Source organism: Lepidothrix coronata, unplaced genomic scaffold (genome assembly GCF_001604755.1).
Source record: "Lepidothrix coronata isolate B3197 unplaced genomic scaffold, Lepidothrix_coronata-1.0 Scaffold66, whole genome shotgun sequence".
NCBI lineage: Eukaryota > Metazoa > Chordata > Aves > Passeriformes > Pipridae > Lepidothrix > Lepidothrix coronata.
In genome coordinates this window covers 1,478,655-1,501,661 of record NW_016690246.1, presented here as the reverse complement: position 1 = coordinate 1,501,661, position 23,007 = coordinate 1,478,655, and the positions used below count along the sequence as shown (strand labels likewise).

The 23,007-nt window shown below is 38.7% G+C and overlaps 3 protein-coding genes across 7 annotated transcripts in view; all 3 read right to left on the bottom strand.

Annotated features, from left to right (window-relative positions):
- The window catches only part of LMOD2 (leiomodin 2), a 28,306-nt gene extending 11,498 nt beyond the window's left edge, over positions 1-16,808 (bottom strand). For 2 of the 5 annotated variants that reach the window (XM_017818169.1, XM_017818170.1), the window contains exon 1: positions 112-153. Coding sequence is in view for 3 of the 5 variants with exons in the window: in XM_017818165.1 (XP_017673654.1) it covers positions 112-155 (44 nt within the window). In the remaining 2 variants the exon portion in view is untranslated. Of the gene's footprint in view, positions 1-111; positions 291-878; positions 1,012-9,678; positions 9,700-16,517 lie in introns of those variants that run through there. The other 3 variants (XM_017818165.1, XM_017818168.1, XM_017818167.1) reach the window with 3 other exon arrangements.
- Positions 6,954-14,018, bottom strand: ASB15 (ankyrin repeat and SOCS box containing 15). The gene is given in 7 exon segments (XM_017818155.1): positions 6,954-7,086; positions 7,089-7,224; positions 8,745-8,884; positions 9,272-9,465; positions 9,848-10,111; positions 10,509-10,640; positions 11,821-14,018. Coding segments are annotated over 7 exon segments (1,059 nt in total). The 5' UTR covers positions 11,972-14,018; the 3' UTR covers positions 6,954-7,044.
- A 12-nt stretch (positions 16,809-16,820) lies between the features above and the next one.
- NDUFA5 (NADH:ubiquinone oxidoreductase subunit A5) lies at positions 16,821-20,363 on the bottom strand. Its single transcript, XM_017818172.1, has 5 exons — positions 20,285-20,363; positions 19,857-19,901; positions 18,401-18,517; positions 17,613-17,678; positions 16,821-17,036 (listed from the first exon to the last, which is right to left on the bottom strand). Exons 1-5 carry the CDS (start codon positions 20,303-20,305, stop codon positions 16,935-16,937), a joined length of 351 nt encoding a protein of 116 aa, XP_017673661.1. The 5' UTR covers positions 20,306-20,363; the 3' UTR covers positions 16,821-16,934.
- Positions 20,364-23,007: the final 2,644 nt, after the last annotated feature.

The window sequence follows — 23,007 nt, the reverse complement described above, 5'->3', positions numbered from 1 at the left end:
GGACTGCAAGGCAGACTGATGGGACAAGCTGCTTCTCTTTCCCCTGGGAGACTCACATAACTTGTCAAAATTGTGCACACAGTACTGTGCCTGAAAAGGATGTGTCATCACCTCCATTTAACAGTGGTATCAGCAGAGCAAATGGGATGAAGCATGCACTGAAGGCATTTGAAGGAACAATTTTTCAGCTGCTTTTCTCTATGCCTGATGATTCTGTTGTCCAGTGCATCTCTCCTGGTGATGCTGTAAACATAGAGTCACACAGAAGAAAAAGATCTTTCTTTTCATCCCTGTTGGAGAAATAAAAAGTGGAGTAAGTGTAAAGATGACCCTGAATCAAAACCAGTCCTTGATTGGAAATCAGACTCAGCATGCCAGTTCAAATATGGATTTTTCCCACAGATCCCCTACAATACACCCCAGGCTACCAGGAGGAAAGATTCCAGGTCTAGATTGCAGTTTAACAACTCAGACCATCACAAACAGTGATCAGCTTTCACTCAAAAACATGTGCATGTGGACTGCCCTATTGCTCAGATTTGAAAACAGCTTTCTCAACAGTTGCTGGGGGCATAAATATACACTATATACCAACAAGCCATGGGGCAACCACTAATCTGATGTATTTCACTGATGGGTGTATTTGGGTTGCCTTACTTAGCAACATAGAAAAGTCATGGCAAGTGAAGAAGTGAATGGGCTCTTTTAGTGCTGTTGATGAGAAGAGAGTAAGGATGTATCTTGGAAGGGGAATGAAGAGGTCAACCTGCCTGCAGGGAAGCACTGGAGGGAAAAATTACTCTAGGTGAAACTAAGAGCATTTCTGGACTAAAAAATACCTCAGCCTTTAATTAAAAGAAGGAAAACTCACTGCTCACATTGCAAAGGCACCTAGTGTCCTTTGTGCATGGATCCTGAAGGTTTATTTTATTATACAAAGACTCATGCAGCTGGGTGCCAAAGGTGCAGCAGAGTTGGGATTTATTGCTCCTTTTGTGTACCTGAAGCACACTAAAATTGGGAAGGCAAGGGGGACAAATAAATCTTATTGAATAGATGTCATTTCCATTCCCAGTTTTCTTTTCTTCCTACAGAGCCAATACTTTTTAATCATCTTGTGTCAGTACAATGTCAAGTTCTGTAATAACAGTGTGAGATGAACCTGCTTATCTTTGACAGCACAAAGTATTCCTGCCAGGGTTTTGCCCAAAGCAAGTGCTTCTCCACATCTCTGCAGACTGGCCATTTCCTCATTTCTGCCACACCAAAAAGATAAACTGCTTTGTACGCAATAATGGTCTTAATGCTCTTGCTTTCATATAGCTGCTCTTATTCCTCAGGAAGAATCTCAGTGTGCTTTACAAACGTTGCCAACAGATTAACAAACTATATATAGAAATCATTTCACTCGCTACTGATGTACAGACATAGGGTGACCACAGCAGCTGTTTGGAATTACATCGTGATATTGCTCAACAGGTTCAGACAGGAAGTAGAAGCCGCTGTATTGCAAAGAAAGTAGTAGAGGAACTGCTCTATGCACAAAAAACGTGAGTTTTGGAAGTGCAATTGCAGTGGGATTCTCTTTTGGCACCTGCAGTTAGCCTATTCTTTCAAAAAAAAAGCATATGCCAATGTAACCACTATATTATTTGCAGTGGTATTTGCAAATACACTGTAATTTGCATGTGCAGGTCAGGCAATTATTAAACTATAAGTGATTATAAAAAGCACATGGATTTCATCCTTTGTTAATGTCTTAGTCCCAGACAGTTCTCCCATGTAGCTTAGCCAAACCTATGGTTTGTCACTCAGATTAAAAAATCACTCTGTTCGTTTATACACAGAGAGCAAGACAGTTACTTACTTCCATATTTAACATTTCCTTGTGTATGTGTTTATGAAGATTTTCTTTTAAAAGGAGATGCCAGTAATATAAACAAGTGATGTACTTCATAGGGAATTAAATACAAGCAGCAGTACTAACCAGGTAAATTCTCTACTTTACTGTCTTTAATTATGCCTTTTTTTTTTTTATTAGTCCATATTAATGACAGTGGGAGTTCTGGGCACTATATCTACCATATACAGAATATGTGGGCAAAAGGCAATGGGTTTGCCCAATCAAATGTAAAGATTTCTACAAAAAATTTTAATTTTTAAAATTAAATGTAAACACATTGTACATGTCACCAGAGCTACACTGTTATAGCAGTCCTATGATTACTAAACATTCATTAATATATTTTTATAGCTTTTCAGAACCACCAAACACGAGTTCCTTGAGGAATATTTCTCCTGATCCAAGTACCTCTTTTCCTGGTGTGAGTGACACTTAAGGGACAGAAAATTATTCCCATTGCAATATATATCTTTAAATATTTATACAGCAATTTTGTGCATTTTCCCATGCACTTCTTTCAGATGCAGCTTTTGTCCTGGTAATGAGTAGGGCTGGATTTCTTTGAAGTTGCTCCATGCATTTGGAAACAGATAGTGTATTTTTGAGCTAAGATCTTTATCCGTAGGGCACAGAAGTGGATGCTGAAGGACAGACATCTTGAGTGGCAAGGTGCCATTTTTAATTACTGCAGCCTAAACAAACAACTTCCAGTAGAAAGGACAGGGGGAAAAAAAGCATAATAGGACCATTAAGGCTTAAAATCTGAATCTTTGCCTGAAATTAATTTTCTTGATACAATTTTCCTGAGCAGAGGTCCTAAGGCTCACATGAAATAAAAAAGTAGGGGGAAGGCTTTAAAAGGACTGATTTAGCAGGAGATGATAGCAGTGGAAGAGTATACCAGACAGGCAACGCTGGTTCCACAGAAGACACAGGTGAGGGTAAGAAGCTGTTGATTAGATGCATATTAAATTACAGAACCATAGACTTGTTAAGGTTGGAAAAGACCTTTAAGATCATCAAGTCCAACCATCAACCCAGCACCACTATCATGTTCACCATTAAACCATGTCCTCATGTGCCACATCTACATGTTTTTTGAACACTTCCAGGGATGGTAACTCCACCACTTCCCTGGGCAGCCTGTTCCAAAGCTTTACAATGCCTTCTATGAGAAATTTTTTCATCATACCCAATCGAAACCTCCTCCAGCACAACTTGAGGCCATTTCCTCTTGTCCTGTCACTTGTTACCTGCAAGAAGAGGCCAACCCCCACTTTGCTACAACCTCCTTCTAGGCAGCTGTAGAGAGCATTAAGGCCTCCCTTGAGCCTCCTTTTGTCCAGGCTAAGCAACCCCAGCTCCCTCAGCTGCTCCTCATAAGACTTGTGCTCTAGCCCCTGGGAGTGAAAGGAAAGTAAGAGATAAGACTTATTCTACAAGAGATAAATGATCATGAATTTATGTCACTTTTCTCCTTGCAAATCATAGCCAAACAGCTGGATATTTTAGAAGGCTTTTTTTTCTGTCCCAAGTAAGTGTCAGAAAAAATCCCTTTGCTCTACCTCACAGCAGACACAAAAGAGCTTGTGACTTTGTGACTGTTCTTTCACATGTGACTCTTGTACTAATGGCAATAGTCTGAGAAAGTGCAGCTCAGGCACTAAGAGCCTGTGCCAGAGCACAGACTGCTGCAGCTAAACAGTAAAATTGCTGCCCACCCCTTCACCGTACTCCCATCACCTTGATACCCAGAACAGGCTCTGCCATGCGAGCTGCCAAAATTTGATGGTTAGCCAGTGCATGGAGTTTTATGGATAACCTGCAAGACATTATGGCCCCTACAGTGAACAGCTGGTCATATACAGGACTCATGGCTATGGTTTGGTTCTTCCTTCACTGAGCTATGAAAACACTGACAGCTACAAAGTCCATCCCATGGGTGCTGCAAAGGCTGATGTAACCACTGTTGAATGTCTGGCTTCTTGGAGAGCTCATCTGTCTCCTGCAGCTGCTTGTGTCAGATTTTATGAGAAACAGAGACCAAATGATACCTCTGATTTCAAACATTGTCCTCAAATCCATAGGAGTCCCTGCCCCTGAGCACGCCTGAATCGGTGCCAGAGCATTTAATTACTTCTAGACAACATCACCCGGCGGGGGGCATGCCATGGAATTGGGTTGCCGTGGAACACCCTGTGAGACACACCCAAATAGCAGAGAAAATTAAATTCCAGTGTTGCAAGGGTTCAATCACAGTCTAAGCAGGGTAAATAAAAAGTAGTTTTTTCCTACCAATTTATTCTTCCAGCTGGGGCTGATGCTTTTGCCTCGTTTTGCACAATCACCAGTTCTGGTCCAGTTACATTTCTTGCTCCTACCACCACATAGTCAAGTACATAAAAGTATTATTCAGTGGTCTGGCTGCAAAATATGGGAGTCAAAAGACCCATGTTCAGTTCCTAGCTGTACCATAAACACGACCTGGGGAAAACAGCTCCCTTTCCATGACTTTCTCACCTCATATTCCACTTAAAATAAAGTCTTGCTTCTCCTACCTCCATTCACAGATGCCTTGATAACATGTGAGTTCACAGATGCCTCGAAAACACGAAAGACACTTTCTCATAATGCTGTAATTCCTTTAGCATCTGTGGTGAGGGGAGGGAGGGCTGGGGGAAGTTTTCAGTAAATTAAGCTTCAACTTAACTTCAATATCTGTGTTGTCTGAAAATATGTAAAGTCATGGGGTTAAAGAGACTCCAGAAACTGTCATCCATGAAGAAATTTCCACTTCCACCAGTTCTCAAGAACTTAATCCTATATAAAAAATATGATCTGTATGGTGAAGGGATGTATTTAGAATAGTTTTCAACTTTGAATGACAGAGCTTCAACTGTGAATGACAGAGAAGCTCTAAACCAGGATTAGGCCACCTTCTATATCAGGTTACTAAACAACAAAAAGGGCCCAGATGTATTGGTAAAAAGATAAACACAACAATACCACGTCTTTTTACCTTACCTAATGATATTCAAAAGACTAGTTCATGGTATTTTAAACACTTAGGGTAATGTTCAGTCCTAGATCTGAATGCTTTGATGCTGCAGGCAATGTAACTAGGGCCTGAGGTGTGTATAAAGTCCTAAATATAAACCTTTGCCTGTGGACTAAAATTACTAGTGGAATTTGGCTCTAGTCACAGAAAGGGTTTAAAATCTCCTGTCTAAAGCCCTATTTGATCATGTTTCCTTTGCTGGTTGCAGTACACTATATCAAATAGGCAATTACCCAGACTCTTGCATTGTGGTCAATGTATTCATTAAAATTACCACAATTGTCATTAAGCCCATATTTCTGTTTAGAAATTCCCACACAGAAATATCAGTTTATAGGTTATGAAGCACACACACATTTAGCCTGGTATGTCCAGGATGTATTGGTCAGTGGATCCTTGACTTGGAGTCAGCTGTGTTGGGTCCACTGGGCTCTCTATGCTCAGGCTATGCCTGCAGTCACCAGTCACAAGGGGCATCATCCTGTCAGAGGCTGGGCCCACACGCCAGATACCTAGAAGTTTTTCACAAATGACCAAGTTGTTCTTTTTCATCCTGATCAAAATTTCTGGCAAAAAACCAGAGGATATGACTTTGAAAGCCAGCTGAATAGTAGCCCTTCTGAGAGCACAAGGAGGAATTAAGATTTCTGTTCAAACTCCTATATGTCCTAGACCAGTAATTTTCACTCCTTCCATCTGGTCCAGTAAATCTGTTGTGAGGAGGGACGGACACACAAAGGACTGATATAGCTGCCTTTGGAAATGGAATTTATATCTCTGACTCAGAAGTTAATAAGTTTTATATGACAATGGCATCCAGCAAATAGGGAGAAGTTCTGAAGAACAGGGAGAGCCAGTGTAGGGAGCAGGGCAGAAGCATACTGAAGCTGACCTTTGGGTTGTGTGAATGTATGTGTGTGATAACCAGCATATCTCTTAAGCAACAGGTTGCCCAGAGAAATTGTGGCTGCCCCATCCCTGGAACTGTTCAAGGCCAGGTTAGACAGGGCTTTGAGAAAGCTGGTCTAGTGAAAGGTGTCTCTGGCCATGGTAGGGTGGTTGGAACTAGATAATCCTTAAGGTCCCTTCCAACCAAAACACTTGATGCTGTGTTTAGCTAAACTGACTATGCTCTATGTAATCTTAACATCTGCCGACTGTAATATTTTCTTAGTTTAGAGGGTTTGGATTCTTTTTTCTTTCCTCAAGATGAAAGGGGTGGTAGAACAAAGGGAGTAACTGCAATCAATTTTTAATTAAATATTCTTTAAATTTATTCTATTAGATTTTTTTCTAATGTGCAGAAGAATACTTTGAAGTGTACCACAACATCACTGAGAGTGTTGTTTAGTGTGGTCAATAAAGAAGTGATCTGCCAAAACTCTGAAGGAACCATTATTAAAGTTACAGTATTTCTCAACCAAGGGGATATGCTACTTGATTTCCTGGTTCGATTGCCCATCAAAATCTACTCTTTCTTTAAAAGAGCCTACTTAAAGTCCCTCAAATTTTGCCAAGCCTTGAATCATGCACACACAGCAGTTGTAGCCAGGAGCTAACACTTGGCAAAAAGACCTTTTAAGTGTTTAATGAATTTTTTACAGGACTATGATCTTCAAAGTACAAAATGTGCTATATTTCAGGCCAATTACATGACAGAAATGTGCATTTAGTGATTTTTTTTTTTTGCCAAGCTAAATTAGACATTTATTTTTTGTTACAGATAAATGAATGCCACTAATGGAGAGCAGCAACCATATTTCTCATCTTCATTTGGAAGTCCATCATGAAAATTCTTCTTTTATCATTTATTCATCTGAATTCCCATTTAGAATACACTGTTATACATAATTACTACAATATCCGTATTCTGATTTAGCCTATATTTGGTTAGAACAATATTGTGTTAAAACATGAGTTTTAACATTTTAATTTTGAAAAGAAATTTGTTCCCATAAAAGAACAACTAACAAAAAAAATCAGAATGTTGGGAAGGTATATGAAACATCAAACAGTTCTTCAGTTCATAAAAAAAATGAAGAAATTAGTCAAATTACAGACTGTATACAGTTATTTTTAAAAACTATTCTAAATACATCCATTTTCCATACAGATCATATTTTTTTTATATAGAATTAAGTTCTTGAGAACTGGTAGAAGTGGAAATTTCTTCATGGATGACAGTTTCTGGGGTCTCTTTAACCCCATGACTTTACATATTTTCAGACGACACAGATGTTCCAAAAAGAAAGGATTATCTAAAGAAGTCAGAGAAAAATGGTGGAAAAATGAATGCCATTGACAATGATTGTAAGCTAGTTCACAATCTCAAAATATGCTCTAATAAAATTAACATAAAAATCTATTACCTTGAGGCATTATTATTTTGTTACTTCTGAATAAAATACCACTCAACTTCAGAATTGTGGTGACACACAATGCCCATATTAATCAAACATCTTCTGTCAGATATCTGCTCAACATTATTGTCTCCCTTTTGGATATATGCACACTGGTGAACAATCTCTCCTTTCCCTAGGTGCACCTTTTAAAAGTTGCATGTTGAGGACAGCCACAGCATTTTCTACTTCTGCTGTATCAATAAGGCAGCAGGACCAGACCTTACCATCCTTGGGCCTGCTGAGTATGCTGAACAAATACTTCTGCTACTGATATCAGTCAAAGATTTCATTTAACTTAGCCTTCCTGAACGTCAAAAAACTTGCACCATACTTGAAATATCAGCAGTGAAGAGTACCAAATTCTTTGGATGTTCCTGTGACACTGACAAAAAACAGTTCCTCGGCATGCCAATGAAAAATACTGAAGCAAAAACAAAATACAGAGTACCAGTTTTGAACCTAAATATGTTTTTTAACAGCTGATGTTAAATCAAGTTCTATTTAAAATTATTTTAAAAGTCAAATAAAATCGATGTGTGCAAAGAGAACATTTAGTACATTCCCCAACTTATTTTTTTAAGTTAAGTTTGGTGAAATCTATCTCTGGTACAACCAATGGTAGACGATTCAAAATTAAAGCACCCAGTAGAAACAGTCAATTAGTCAATTGACTAATTGACAATAGTCAATTAGTATTAATAATGGCAACTCTAGATTGTCTATTGTGTAAATCAAAGTAAGGAAATTATGCTACACATGGTGATTGCACACCATGTACCACCTTGAACATAAGGGATCTAAAACATGCCTTATAAGAATCCTTGAACAATTAATAGACTTGAGAGATCAAGAGAGCAAAAAGAAGGATGGAAGTGGGAGCAATATTCCTCAATAAAAAAACTTTGTGCCCTACAGCTGTGCAATGAGGAGTGTTATGTCAGTTAATAAGGAGTTTGATAAGTGGCCTCAGTGGCCCTGCTTAACTAAAAAGGCTTCCCATACAACAGTGACATTCATAGACTCATAGAATCATTTAGGTTGGAAAAGACCTTTAAGATCAAGTCCCACCATTAACATAGCACTGACAAGTCCACCACTAAATCATGGCCCTAAATTCCTTACAAGATTAATTTGCACCAGGAGCACATTTGCCATATTGCAGTCCAATTAACTAATTTATGACCAGTGGTAATAGGCAAAGATCACATCAATCTAAGGACTGGATGACAGGCACAACCTGGTTCTTAGCTACTACATATTTGGACTGCTTAAACACTTTGGATGAATGTGAGCTGACATAAGCAATTTAAGTTTCCTATAATTAATCATAATTCCTATAATTAATCATAACATTATTAACAGGAAGTTAGACATTTACCCAATCTGATGTATCTCTGTCCCTTCTTCCTCTGTTTCTAGAAAAAACTTCATTCTTATGCATGAAGGAACATAATCCATGCAATCTATAAAAACACAAACCACTTTTTCTGCTAAATGTTTCAATCAAGGAACAACGATAGACTAACAGAACTGAAAGAGACAACATATCAAGTCGTAATTTCAAAATCTGTGCAGAAAAATGCCAAAATAATACATTTTAAAGCAATTAGACAAGATAATTTAAACAAAGTTTTAGCAGTGACCTTCAACAGTCATAAAATGATGCCTAGGAATGTTACTTTAAAAGCCATTTTCTTTGACTTGTAATCTTTGTGAACGCTTAATTTAGGCAAACGGGCCTGAACGAAAAAAAAAAAATTAAAATATTGCTGCAATTTTTGACACTGTTTTGTTCAATAGAGATATTTCTCTGGAAACATATCTACTCCATTAGTTAGGAAAGAAAGAGAAATTCCAGAATCCTGCCTCATGATTTCTTAAAACTTCCTTGCTAAATCTCTAATAAGCCACTTTGTGTATGGGAAGCAGTCTGGCCTCATTATGCACATTACCCCTTCCTCCATATTCCAAAAGAAGGGCTATGCAGTCTGGATTACCTCCTCCAGCTACTTTAAACAGTACTGATGCATGATCATCTGCTAAGGCCTGGACATCTCCACACTGAAGGAGGATACAGAACCTATATCCAAAGTGATTTGTAGATCATCATAAAAGCAAACCCAGAGTACTTTCCTCTTCATTTTCAGATGTATTTAAGTTAAAACTTTACTAAAACAAGAAATATTTCTTGTGGCAAATTTGAAACTCAAAGGCAAAACAATGGCTTATTCTTGTACTGTTCTTGTACCTTAAGATGGTTAAACAGGACCACGTTGGTAAAGGTCTTATAGCATCTGAAGATACAGAGAAAGCACCTTAAACAAAAAGTAGGTCCCATTTTCTCAGCAGTTCAGCAATCACCTAAAACAGAAGAAGCATGTTTAAGATCAGCCTGGTGATCACCTAAAGTATGATGAGTGCTGAACTGAACACTGGGTACATTTCACCAGGTGCTGGGCATTTAGTTTCATCTAAAAAGATGACCAGCATCTAAACCATGCAAGCCAAGGGGAGTACTGGGATGAGTACGTAACAGAGAGGAAGTGCTGCCATTCACGTTGCTTAAACCCAGAGAGAGGAGGCAATTACCAATAAGAAGTGGAGTTTCTCCTTTGTAATTTGAGGTATTGGGATAAACACTGTTTTCCAGTAACATTCACACATTTTCCACAAAGCCAGCTTTTGCTGTCAAGCCTAATGCTGTTTCTCCATTGCATGTTTTGTATTCCAACATTGTTTCATAAGAGGTAATAAAGGGAAAAAAATAAGAAAAAATTAAAGCACAAGGCTGTTAACACAGATAAATCAGAAATCCTTAAACACTAAGTCTATGAAAAGCACCTGTAATTATGTTAACCTAGCAAGTATTGCCAAACACACTGAATATTACATAGTAATTTTTGTGTTCTTTGTTGGTTTCTGAACAAAATGTTAAAAATGGTCCAAGTTATTTGCTGGTGTAAATTGATGCAACTTTTCCAAAACCAGAAAATTTGCCTGAACATTTAAACAACATAAGCAAGATGCTCCTTGGAGGACTTGACCATACTTTTTTTAGTAAACAGTTCTAGCCTTTTGTTGTGTTTATTGCTCTATGTTTCTTTGCTACTCTCCTTACCTTGTGGGATATTTTTACCTTACTTGCCATCTAAAATGACTGCAAGTATCTGTGGAATTGGCCAAGCTGCAGCCTTGTGCAGTGGAAACCACCCTCTATGATCAGTTTCCTCCAAAGCACATGTCAGGTTCACAGGTTCTTGAAGCTCAAACACTTGACCTTAAAAATTATATTTATCATATTTGCAAAAGGACTATTTTATTTCTATTGCTTCATGAACGTTACAATTTTCCTATTTTCCTCATGAGGTGGTACACTAAAATGGTTTCATCGTGTGTCATTAATTATCACTTTTAATGATCCCTAATATGTAAAAAAATACCCCTGAACAAACCACAAACACTCACAAATATAGCTTTATCTTTATACTTCCAAGGCATGGCCTATCAAAAAAGATGAAGAACTTTGCAGTCTCTGCACTGCTTCTGCAGTCATGCAGTTCAATGGACATTCACAGGTACTGGGTACAAAAGCTTGGGTGATGGTCAAGCCATGCCAGCTATTATTTTCAAGGCGTGAGAGTCATTGAAACACTCAGTGGATTAGTAACAGAGTACATCAAACCTTTTAACTATAGTCATCAACTTAAATTCAGTCTGCTCATATCACCAACTTTAACTATGGCTTATATTCACTATGCTTTTTACTAGTGATATCACATCAACCAACCATCTTGCTAGCAAATTCTGACTAACTGGAAGGTCAGGAATGTTGCTTTCTACAAAACCTTCTAGGTTTCTGAAGTGTAAAATGTAGTCTTTATCTATGGTAAAAGACACTTAAGGAAAAAACCCTTAAGTTAATATATGTCTAGCTGTACCTACCTAGGTTTTTCCAAGTGAGCTTTGGGTTTTGACAGTTTCTCTGTTTGATTCAATCTTAATGGCTTAACACATTTGTCCTTTAATCAGGCTGAGGACACCAGATGTTGAATATTTTTTTATTTTTTAATTTTAAACTACTACTCCCAGAGTTTGTGCAGTCATGTGCTGTATCTACCACACTGAACAATTCTCATTAGAGTGTTGCACAAATATTGAACAATTATACTAAGCAGCTGTTGCATGTTTTTCACAGAACAATCATCATAGTGCATTCTAGTCATTCTGCGAAGAGAGAAGGAACATTGGAAAAGTTATTTGGAGGACATTTTCTGAAAATTATTCTCAAGGGAAAGTACTAATCAGCTTTCTTTTTAGATTAATTTCTACATTGCTCTCGTAAGCAGTAAGTCAATCAAAGTACCATAGCCAGTATTTTAATCCCATTCACAAATACTTTATTACTTAGTATATTATAATAAAGCTTGCAAACCAAAATTAAATTAGTAAGGGCTTACAGTCAGATTGACTCAGAAACTCTTGGATTCCGATTCCCACATAATACGGTTTCCCACCGCTTTCAATATGTACTGGAACCATGGTCTGATTTTTAACTGCAAGGAAGGAAATCTGAAGGAAAGTAGAAAAAAAAGTGCACTTCAATCCCATTTTCTCTGAAGGAAAAAATATACAACTTTGGTCTTGAGTGTCATCTCTGAACACACAAAAAAAAGGAGTCCATGAATAAAGGGATGTTCACAGAAACATTTTCATTTGGGACTTAGAAGAACAGAGATTTATATTATTCATAAGAGACAATGCTTTTCTGAAAGGTTCTCTTTTCCTTCCTATTGTGTCTCTAATCAAGGCTGCAGCACAACAGTCCAAAAGATTTAACATGTAAGTTAGACTGATGAACTGGCCATCACAGTGTGGACATACATACACCGCTCTCCCTCATCTCTCATGGGCTATGCGCTCTATTGACAGGCAGGAGAATTCTGAGTCAAGGGTTTTTTATGTATTTATCCTCTCATTTTCATAAGCACTTTTCTAATTGTGATGATACTTGAAAGCTTCCATCATTTAATCCACAAATACACACTGTTCTGAAGACTCACAAACCCTTTAGACAGCAAAGATAAAATCTCTCTTGGACTAGCAGTTTTAGAAGTATATCTCAATAAACATACCTACAACCTCAGCCTCCCATCAACTAAAAGGAAAGTACATTTTAGAATTCATTAACATTTCACTGGCAGCTAAGAGGTGCTCCTAATGAAAACGAACAGTTAATTTATTATAAAGATAACGGTTATTATTAATAAGATAATTTATTAAGGAAAAAATTGTAACATATTTACCCTAGAGCCTGAAGCAAAAAGGCCCCTGAAGACTTATACAGGCCTTACATCAGAGCCTCACATTGCAAACTCTCTGAAAATAAGTCTGGTTTAGTATATTACAGTATCCCTATAATACTGTTCACATATGGTTTAGTCCTGTGAGATGATCAATACCCTCCAACATCCGTGATTCCAAGAACAGTTAGGAGCACTGAGCATTATAGTTGTCTAGTGATAAAATCTATTTATTTTCAGAAAAAATGTGTTGCCTTTCTATCACCCCTTTCTCTCCAAAAGGTAAGAGGAATAAATTAGTTTAGAGGCCATCACAGAAACTTTTCTCTGGTCATATAATTTCCATACCCATGTGGCAGCTATCTCCTGCTTTGCTATACCCCCCTGACTGATTATGTCACAGGCAACACGAAGATCTTCTTGAACACAGATTTAACCAGTAAGGTCTCAGACGAGCAGTGTTTCAGAATAGTTGTGTGTACTGTTTTCAAATTATCTTATCCCACAAACATATTATAAAATGAGAAAGTCAGTAAGGCAGCAAGTGACTGTGACAGGGTAGAGTGAAAGTCAAACAGCACAGCACGAGTGCTGGGCACATTGTCAGGGGTCTATACGCTCTTTGAGAGCCTGATTTGCTATATCACTGCTGATAATACACTGTGCTGAGGTGACACGGTCTGACTGAAGTGTGGATGTTCTCCATGGATCACAGGGGAACATAACAGCATGGCTGGTACACTGAGCAGCAGCAGAGACATCCCTGCTACGCTACATGGCAATGAAAAGGCTAAGTAGCAGCAAAATTTTCTTCCATTGTCTGTTTATCAATTGTTAGACCCATACACTAGATCACTGGAAACAACTGCAAATGCTTACTCTAAAGGAGTTTTACTTTTTGTATTACCAAGAATATTTTCCTTAAACAACATTTCGAGTAGCCTGATATTTTTCTCATTTTTTTTTTTACATTCATGACTGAAAAACTAGATATTACTTCTTGATGTTGCTCTCTAAATTACTGTTTTTTCATTGGAAAAAATATTAACTACTTGCTAATCATGGAAGTTGCATCCTTCCTTGGAAAGAAGTGTATCAAGTGTTCATTGCTTTTAAACATGTGAAGTTTTGTGAGAGTTAATGTTATTCTAATTTCTTATCCTTAAAATAAACTAGACAACCTTAGCTTCACTCTATAAATAGAAGGCCTTTAGGCATGCAAAGAGGTTATTCGTAGCAATAAAATAATTAATAGCAATCTAAATTTGGACTCAGTGAATTAAATATTACAGTCATAAACTATTTCTCTGTTAGTCTAATTGGCGAGCATACCATATTCTCACCTTTTCAAACCATTATCTTCCCACTGTTACTCTGAGGCTCGCATTTTGAACAGCCAGGAATGGTGCCCTGCAAGCTGAGGTGTCCTGTGATACTTCTAAAATTAAATACACAGTTGCTAGATAAATTAAGGTCTGACCTTGTACAACTGTAACATAAGCTGACTCGACCCACAGGAAAGTATTACACATGACTTCTCTAAAATCTCATCAAATGTAACACGAGGTCTGGGGGGTATAAGAAGATTATCTATGTTCCCATTGGTTAAACAACTCCCATTAAGAAAATAAATTATTTGCCAATTATTCTCAAGGGCTACGTTAACGAAATCTGGCAGTATATTTACATAAATCACAACACATCTGAGACAGTTTAGCCTTTAACTAGTTGCAGATTCCACCATAACACATCACCAAACTTTTGTCCAGATACCAAATATCATTTGGTAATTTGTAAGGCTTCACTGTGAGATAAACTCATTGGTAAGACAAACAAGGGATAAGGAGTCATAGCAATGGCAAGGCCTTCTTAGAGTGCTTACATACTGTATATTAACACACTCTGTTAATACTCTTAACAGAGTCCCCAGCCTTAAACAGATAACAAATAAACCGTGAAATGCCATGTGGGTGGCTTGGGGGTTTTTTTGGTTTGTTTTCAAAACCATGTACTTATTGAATGTACACTGATAATACTTCTTAGTTCTTGGCTTCGTTATATTTTAAAATAAATTATGTATTGAAACAGGGTTTGACAATTCCAGGAACTTCCTACAGTATCACTTCAGGATTGATTTCATGAACATTTTCATCAACAATGCCTACTCTTTTATACTTTATATATTAGGATGTGGCAAGGATACCCAATGCTTGGTCTGTTTAAACAGACAATCAGAACTATTGTTTGAACTATAGTAACTGAGCTAAAATATTGCCTGACACAAAACAATTTGTGCTGTGGTTGACTAGTGTAATCAGAAGAGAGATCATCGGGTTGGACCATCAGAGAAAGGGGGAAAATGCAGGAATTATCTAATAAAAAAAATGCAGAAACTTTCAAAGACCATCATTTTGATAAGAGAGTCTCTGTGCCTTGGAAAGAAACCCCAGTTCTTTCTTATGTAATCCCAAAGAACACACAGAAGTGGGGAACCAAAAACCCTGAATTTTGATATAAACCATATCAATCACTTTGCTTCAGTTACAGATTGGAGGTACTACATGTTTTATTAAAGGACAGGGTTTCAGGGAGAACTCAATGGTATTCTGAAACTCAGTGTGAGCAGTTTGCTTACCAGTTATGGAAAAGAGGAGCTCAACAGCAGGACAAAGGAATTATAAAGAAAAATTTGTCCAGAATATGACAGAACGACAGCATCACAGACTGTGCTGAATTGGAAGGGACTCATAAGGATCATCGAGTCCAACTCCAGGCCCTGCATGGGACCATCCCCAAGAGTCACACCAGGTGCCTGAGAGTATCGTCCAAACATTTCTTGAACTCTGTCATGGTTGGTGCTGTGACCACTTCCCTGGGGAGCCTGTTCCAGTGCCCAGAACCTTCCAGTGTTCCAGAACCTCTTTCTAATATCCAACCTAAACCTCCCCTGACACAACTTCAGGCCATTGCTTCGGGTCCTGTCACTGGTCACCAGAGAGAAGAGAGCAGTGTCTGCCCCTCCTTCCCTCACAGCGAAGTTGTGACTGCAATGAAGTCTCCCCTCAGCCTCCTCTTCTCCAGACTGAACAGACCAAGTGACCTCAGCTGCTCCTCACATGGCTTCCCCTCAAGGCCTTCCCTTCACCATCTTTGTTGCCTTCCTTTGGACACTCTCTAATACCTTAATATCTTTCTTACATTGCCATGACCAAAACTGCACACAATACTCAAGGTGAGGCCTCACCAGTGCAGAGCAGAGCAGAGCAGGACAATCCACTCCCTCGACCAGCTGGCGATGCTTGATGCTCCCCAGGACACGGTTGGCCCTCCTGGCTGCCAGGGCACTGCTGACTCATATTCAACTTGCCATTTACCAGGACCCCTGGGTCCCTTTCCCGGCACTGCTTTCCAGCATCTCATTCCCCAGCCTGTATGTACATCCAAGGTTGCCCCATCCCAGGTGCAGAATCCAGCACTTTCCCTTGTTGAATTTCATACGGTTGGTGGTTGCCCAGCCCTCTAATTTGTCGATGTCTCTCTGCAGGGCCTCTCTGCCTTCGAAGGAGTCAACAGATCCTTCCAATTTAGCATCATCGGCAAACTTACTTAGTATCCCTTCAAATCCTCTATCCAAGTCATTCATGAAGATGCTGAAGAGCACAGGGCCTAAGATGGAGCCCTGCAGAACCCCACTAGTGACACGTCGCCAGCCTGATGTTTCCCCATTTACTCTAACACTTAACACTCAAGATCTGAATCAATAAAATACAAATATACATGTCTACACAAAGCCTTTGTAGGATTCCAATACCAGAGCTTATGCCACAGGTGTTATGCCAAGTATGGTAACCTACCTGCTAGCCAAGAAACCTGTTGCTGCGCGGAGTCATCTTCTTTCTCCCCCTCACCTCTCCAATCTTGGTTCTTTCCAGCACTTCCCAGAAGTCAGAAATAGTGTTTAGCTATGTAGGCAGCAAAATCAGCCAGTTCAGGACAGGAATTATAAAAATAACTCAAGAGCGAGGCAGAAATACTCTGTTAATAGAAACTAAAAAAAGTAAATAAACCAAAGGTTGCAGAACTGCCAAAACAATTTTCTTAAAACTGTATTTGCAAGAAATTGGAAGCAGTGTTTAGACTGCTAAATAAAAGTGGACTTTAGGACAAAATATATTTTAATGAAGTGATTATCTTTAATTTAAAGACAACTGTCAGTAACAATAGATTAATAATTAAGTTTTGCTTTTACAGAGGTTACACCATTTTGAAAATTATATTGGCCATCTCCACTGGTCAGAAGGAGGTTCTTCAACTAGAGGCTCCCACGGTTTCCACTGCATCATTTTTCTTGCCAGGGAAAGCTCATTTTCAGCCTGTTAATAAACACCATAAACAAATTCTTAAATTCTATACAGTTGACAAAGTATTAAATTAGCTCCATTTCAGTTCATTGTCTCAGTGATGTCACTATCTATCATGATCATAGACTACCACAAATTTCACCTATAAATATCAAAAGAAACTGTATGTTTTGGGGGTTTGTTTTTAAAAAAAAAATTGAATCCCCCCCAATACCCAAACAGACAGTCTGTTCACCTAGACATTCCCAATGACAACTTCATGATATTTTCCAGTCTATTTGGATTATGCCCCAATATTATTCAATCCTCTTCTGCCCTTTCCACTGATTTAGACTCTGTAAGAAGCAATGTAGGTATACATGTATATCTGTAAGCATAATACAAGAAACAACTGTTAACTGTGTTAGGCTTTAGCACAGTCATCCCAATCACCATATGACAATTTGTTTTCAATTTCTTTTTCTGTTTGATTGTTTTGCAGTAAAGGAAGATATGCAAAACTGCCACTTTCCTAAACAGAAGTTCAGCCAAAGGAACACTGAAAACCACTTCTCCCTTTGTACTTCATCTTAAGATTTCCTGTTTTACCTGTACAATGACTTCTTCTATGCGACCACTGTTCAGTTTGTCCTGTAGTTTTTGCACATCACTCTCCTGTGTATTCAAATACATATAAACATACATATAAACAAATGTTTTACTCAGAAGCAGAAAGCCTATATGAAGCATGAAAACAGTAGTTTAACCAGTCTTCCAGTCTTCCTCAGAGCTACCATCAAATTAGCTGGCTTCTATCATTTTACATTATCAAAGAAATCTCACACTCATTTGTTATTGAAAAACAAACATCAAACTCTAGATGGTAAATACAAAGAATCAATACTATTTAGTGACACGCAAAGAAGTATTAGCAGGTAAGGGCTTTAGTATACACCTTGAAAAAAAGTCTTGTTCTTAGAGTTTTATAGAATTACATGCAAACTTTCAACTACCACCTTAAATACACCAGTATTGCATAGTTTAATGTATCAAAAAGTGTTTTAAAATATTGAAGGCAAGGATTGTACTAAGATACTACACTGGTAAGAGCACATGAATTTTTCAGCGCAAGTGTGTAAAAATTACCACTTTTCTACAAATCTTAAAAAACCCTACGTTTTCTTCTAATTTTTACAGAACATCAGTAGAAAATTAACAATTGGTTTTAAGATGTCATAAAAATATCACAGAAATAAACCTTGATACTTCAGTTATTTCTGAACTAATACCTGAAAGTTACGTGTGCTTCTGAAAAACAGCCAGGCCTTTTGACAATCATTCTTCTCATCCTACACATTTTTTCATGTGCAACATTAATGAAACAGCACTGTACTTACCTTTTTCACCAAATCAAATCGCTCATTTATAATCTGCTCAGTATATTTCCTATATGCTGCATCTTTGGGAATGTTTTGCAGGACACCAAGTATTTTTGTGTATAGAATTCGCAGGCGCTGAAATGATCACAAAACATGGTTAAAATACACAACTACAATTATTTAACTTCTTGTCTTACTTAACCTATTAACTTAATATCTATACACAAAATACAGAAGATTATGGTATTCAATCCAGAAGCGTAGGATTAACTAATAACTAAGTCTGAGCCACTGAACTCTGTCTTGGGTAAAACTGGGATTTATCGGGACTGAAAAGTTACCACGGTCACATTCCTCAAAGAAAAAAAAGGAAAAAAAGGGAAAAACAAAGGAAGTTGCAATCTGAAGTACATTTGATGCAAAATGGAAACAATAAAAGCTGTGTTTCTAATACTAAATACTCTGGAAGTTCTGAGTTACAAATAGATTTAAATTAAACCAGAAACTTTTATTGCTGGATTTAAATGCAGGGATAAAGGACACACTGGGGTGAAGAAACTGCAGCTTTTGGACTGGATAACTATATCTAATTGATGAGAAATGGATTTCCTACAGAACAGTAAGAAATAGAAGCAGAACACTAAAAAAATACAAAGAAAAAAAACCCAGGAAACAAAAAGGAGACTGGCAACAAATCTATACTTCAACTAAAGCATTGTCCAGTTCTTTACTCTTAGCTTTCAAGTCGCTGAAAACACTAAAATGTAGTAAGTTCACCCAAAAGGTGTCTGACAAGGCTGTAGACTAAAGTAGAATCATTTCTGTAGAACAGAAGTGATTTTTTCAATGGTTCTTTTTAACAGTATTCTTACGTATTGGTGCCAAAAGCATTTCTGAAATAAATTTTTTGTATAATAAGAAATTTCAAAGTGGAGAACTGAAAGAATTACTGAAGTTCTTTCAAAGCTCATGCCTCCTGAATAAGCATGATGTGGCAAACATATTTCCATCATTGAGCCTGAGAAAATAAAAAGCAAGCATCAAATTGCTACAAAAACCACCTAATGCAGTTCCCAAGAACCACTGAAGTATTCCAATCTCAACAGTGCTTGCCATCACAGGGCCTTGATGTGGCTTTGCACCCTCTATCATGTAAGACTTATGAAGAACTGAATTTAAAGAGCTGTTCTGGCATTGCAGATGAAAGAAATCAAATACTGATTGATAAAAGTAGTTACATAAAGGAGGTTTCTGAAATCAGCACATGCCACTAAAAGTAGATGTGTAAAATAACTTATAATAATATGCATTAAATTTTTAAGAATTAATCTTCCTTTATCGCTGTGGAAAATTTTTACTGTTTCATTAAGTTGGCGCCAGTTTAAGGTACAAAGCACACCTACAAAATACATTACAAAAACCTTAGATCTCGCTGACAGCTTTCATTAGCGACAGAACAAGACGCGTGACATACCTCTTGAGGGTTTTCAACTACAGCCAATCCTACAAGTCCAGTGGTCTGCACAGAGAGCACAAACATACTTAGCATACCTAAGCATCCATTTCCACGCTGATCATTTTGTTTTGACTCCGCATACACCTGACTGGGGCCATTCCGAGGCACCAGCCGGGCGGCCCGCGACCCCAGGGTCGGGGAGGGCGAGTGCCGAGCGGGACTAGCTCGCCTCACCAAGCGGCTGCCGGGGCAGCGCCGGCGCCCCCGCCGCCCCACACCGCGGGCCCGCCGGCATCCGGGCCCTGCGCTGCTCTCGGCCCTTCCCTCGCGGGGTGCTCCGCTTGCTGTCACCCTGCCGCTCGGGCAACCCCTGCCCTCCCGCCAGAAAGGAAGCCCCCGCGCTGGAGCCGGGGCAGGACGCGGCCGAGGCCCCGGTACCGCCTCACCTTCCGCAGCGGCCCCGCCATGGCCCTCAGAGGACGCGGCGGAGGGCGCGGGGCTGCGCACGCGCCAGAGCGGCCCCGGTGGGCGGGGCCGGAACAGCGCGCGTGCGCGGGTGTCCTCGCTGGGGGGAGCCCGTCCCTGGAGTGGCGTCTGTAAAGGCGGATTCGTTACCCGGTGTTTCTCAGCTGGTGTGATCACTTAATAAAGCAAAAAAATATTGATAGAAAATAGAGAACTTATTTTAAGGGGCTTGATATAGAGACAATGGGAGAAAAAGAGCAGTGAAAAGACAGGTTAAATAATTGGTAGAGATGAACATGATGTTCATTTGAAGATCCAATTGTCCTATTAAGTCTTATTCTTATGCCTCGTTGCTACTTTAAAGTGTGAGTTTTGCATAGGGAGTAATTCTTTATAATAACTGTGTTGTAACTTTCTAAAAAAGCTATTAAGCTGTTAGTGTCCAAAGGAAGGCATTGAAGATGATGAAGGGCCTTGAAGGGAAGCCTTGTGAGGAGCGGCTGAGGGCACTTGGTCTGTTCAGTCTGGAGGAGACTGAGGGGAGACCTCATTGCAGTCACAATTTCCTTGTGAGGGGAGGAGGAGGGACAGGTGCTGATTTCTTCTCTGTGGTGACCAGTGACAGGACCCGAAGCAATGGCCTGACGTGTCAGGGTTGGTTTAGGCTGGACATTAGAAAGAGATTCTTCACCCAGAGAGTGGTTGGGCACTGGAACAGGCTCCCCAGGGAGGTGGTCACAGCACCAACCATGGCAGAGTTCAAGAAGTGTTTGGACGATACTCTCAGGCACTTGGTGTGACTCTTGGGGATGGTCCTGTGCAGGGCCTGGAGTTGGACTCGATGATCCTTGTGAGTCCCTTCCAATTCAGCACAGTCTGTGATGCTGTCGTTCTGTCATATTCTGGACAATTTTTTCTTTATAATTCCTTTGTCCTGCTGTTGAGCTCCTCTTTTCCATAACTGGTAAACAAACTGCTCACACTGAGTTTCAGAATACCATTGAGTTCTCCCTGAAACCCTGTCCTTTAATAAAACATGCAGTACCTCCAATCTGTAACTGAAGCAAAGTGATTGATACGGTTTATATCAAAATTCAGGGTTTTTGCTTCCCCACTTCTGTGTGTTCTTTGGGATTGCCTAGAGTTGGACTTCAGTGATCCTTGTGGGTCCCTTTCAATGCAGGATATTTTTGATTCTTTGGAAAGCTTTTGTTTAGAGATTTAAGCTTATAAGCTCCAATTGAAATATGCAAACTAGAGCTAAGGGTACTGTGCAGGTTTGCCTGCACCTTGTTTTTTTTAAGGACCATTAGTAAAGTTCCTGCAAGTTTAAAAATAAGAATATAGCGATATGATAAAAATCTGCAGTTTATTAAATATATATGCAATACTTACACAATGCATTTAATCATAGCAGTTTTATTGTAGTCATTAGGCCTATAATTTTACCTGACATCATTATTATAAATGGTTAATTACATATTTATATAGGATTTTATGCAATTGGTATTGGGGAAGTAGGTCAGTAGAAGAGAAAAACAGTGTTCCTAGGGTATTGACTGCAGCAACTATTTTCACCGCATTCTTTATTATTGGTTTTTTTTTCCCAGCTATTATTACTATAATTACAGAAATTTTTAGATTTATAAAATTGAAAAAGTGGAAAATATTTTTTTCCTTCATTGATTTTGAAGGCTTTTTCAGTCTTGACAGAGGTAGAAGCTGGTCTCTTCCAGATAAAACCACTAGATGGCATTCCAGAAGAGGACTTTGCTAAGGTTAACAAACACAATTTTCACATGAGAAATATTAAAAGATTACAGACTTGAATGAGGGCGAACGGTGTCACATGAGTAATGAAAATTAAATGGGTTTAGGTAATAAGTATTGAGCTGACCTGAGAGGAATCAAAATAAAAGACCCCCCGAAGCCTAGTATGAATGATATTGTCATGAAATGATGGAGGTGGGGAGGAAGGAAAGTTGCCCAAATATGGTGACAACTACTGGAATTTTGTTTACTCTTTCATAACTCAGACATTCGCTGAAGTTTTTTCTTTCTCAGTTATTTTCTCTACTTCTAAAGACATATTTGTCATGTGACTTAAAACAGCTCTCCTGTAAGCTCATGAATTCTGCTTCAGGAGGTTTTTTTCATGGCCCACTGCTGCTGAAATTTGATATCTGGTCTTTTAAAACAGTTTTACTGCTAAAAGTGCTCTCTCATCTTCTCCTTTTAACAAGTGCACCTATACATACTCAATACAGACCCTGATTTATTCCAAGATGAATTTGCTAGCAAGGCATAATTTGAAGACTAATGATTTTGCTTGATTTTTCTCCTTTAACTGTTGGAAATACACGATGATGCAAAAGATTTTATCATTATCTGTTGTAATGTGGTAAGGTAACTCACTGCAAGCTCTAGAGTTAACAAACTTTAGATCTTTAAAACACTTTGAGATCATCTAATTGAAGTCGTCATGTGAGTGAAAAATCACCTTATATCCAAGGATCGGACCTAATAGAGACAGAGCCTGTTAAACCAGAAAAACAACTTTCCCACTGCCAGGTAGCAGCAGTACCGAGGTTTCTGTCATTCCTAACCTGCCATCTGTGCTGCTTAACCTATCCTGAGTGGCTGTGTTCTGAACGTGACACCATGTTAATCTTTGGCATAATTTCTGACAATGTTCAAAGGAAGA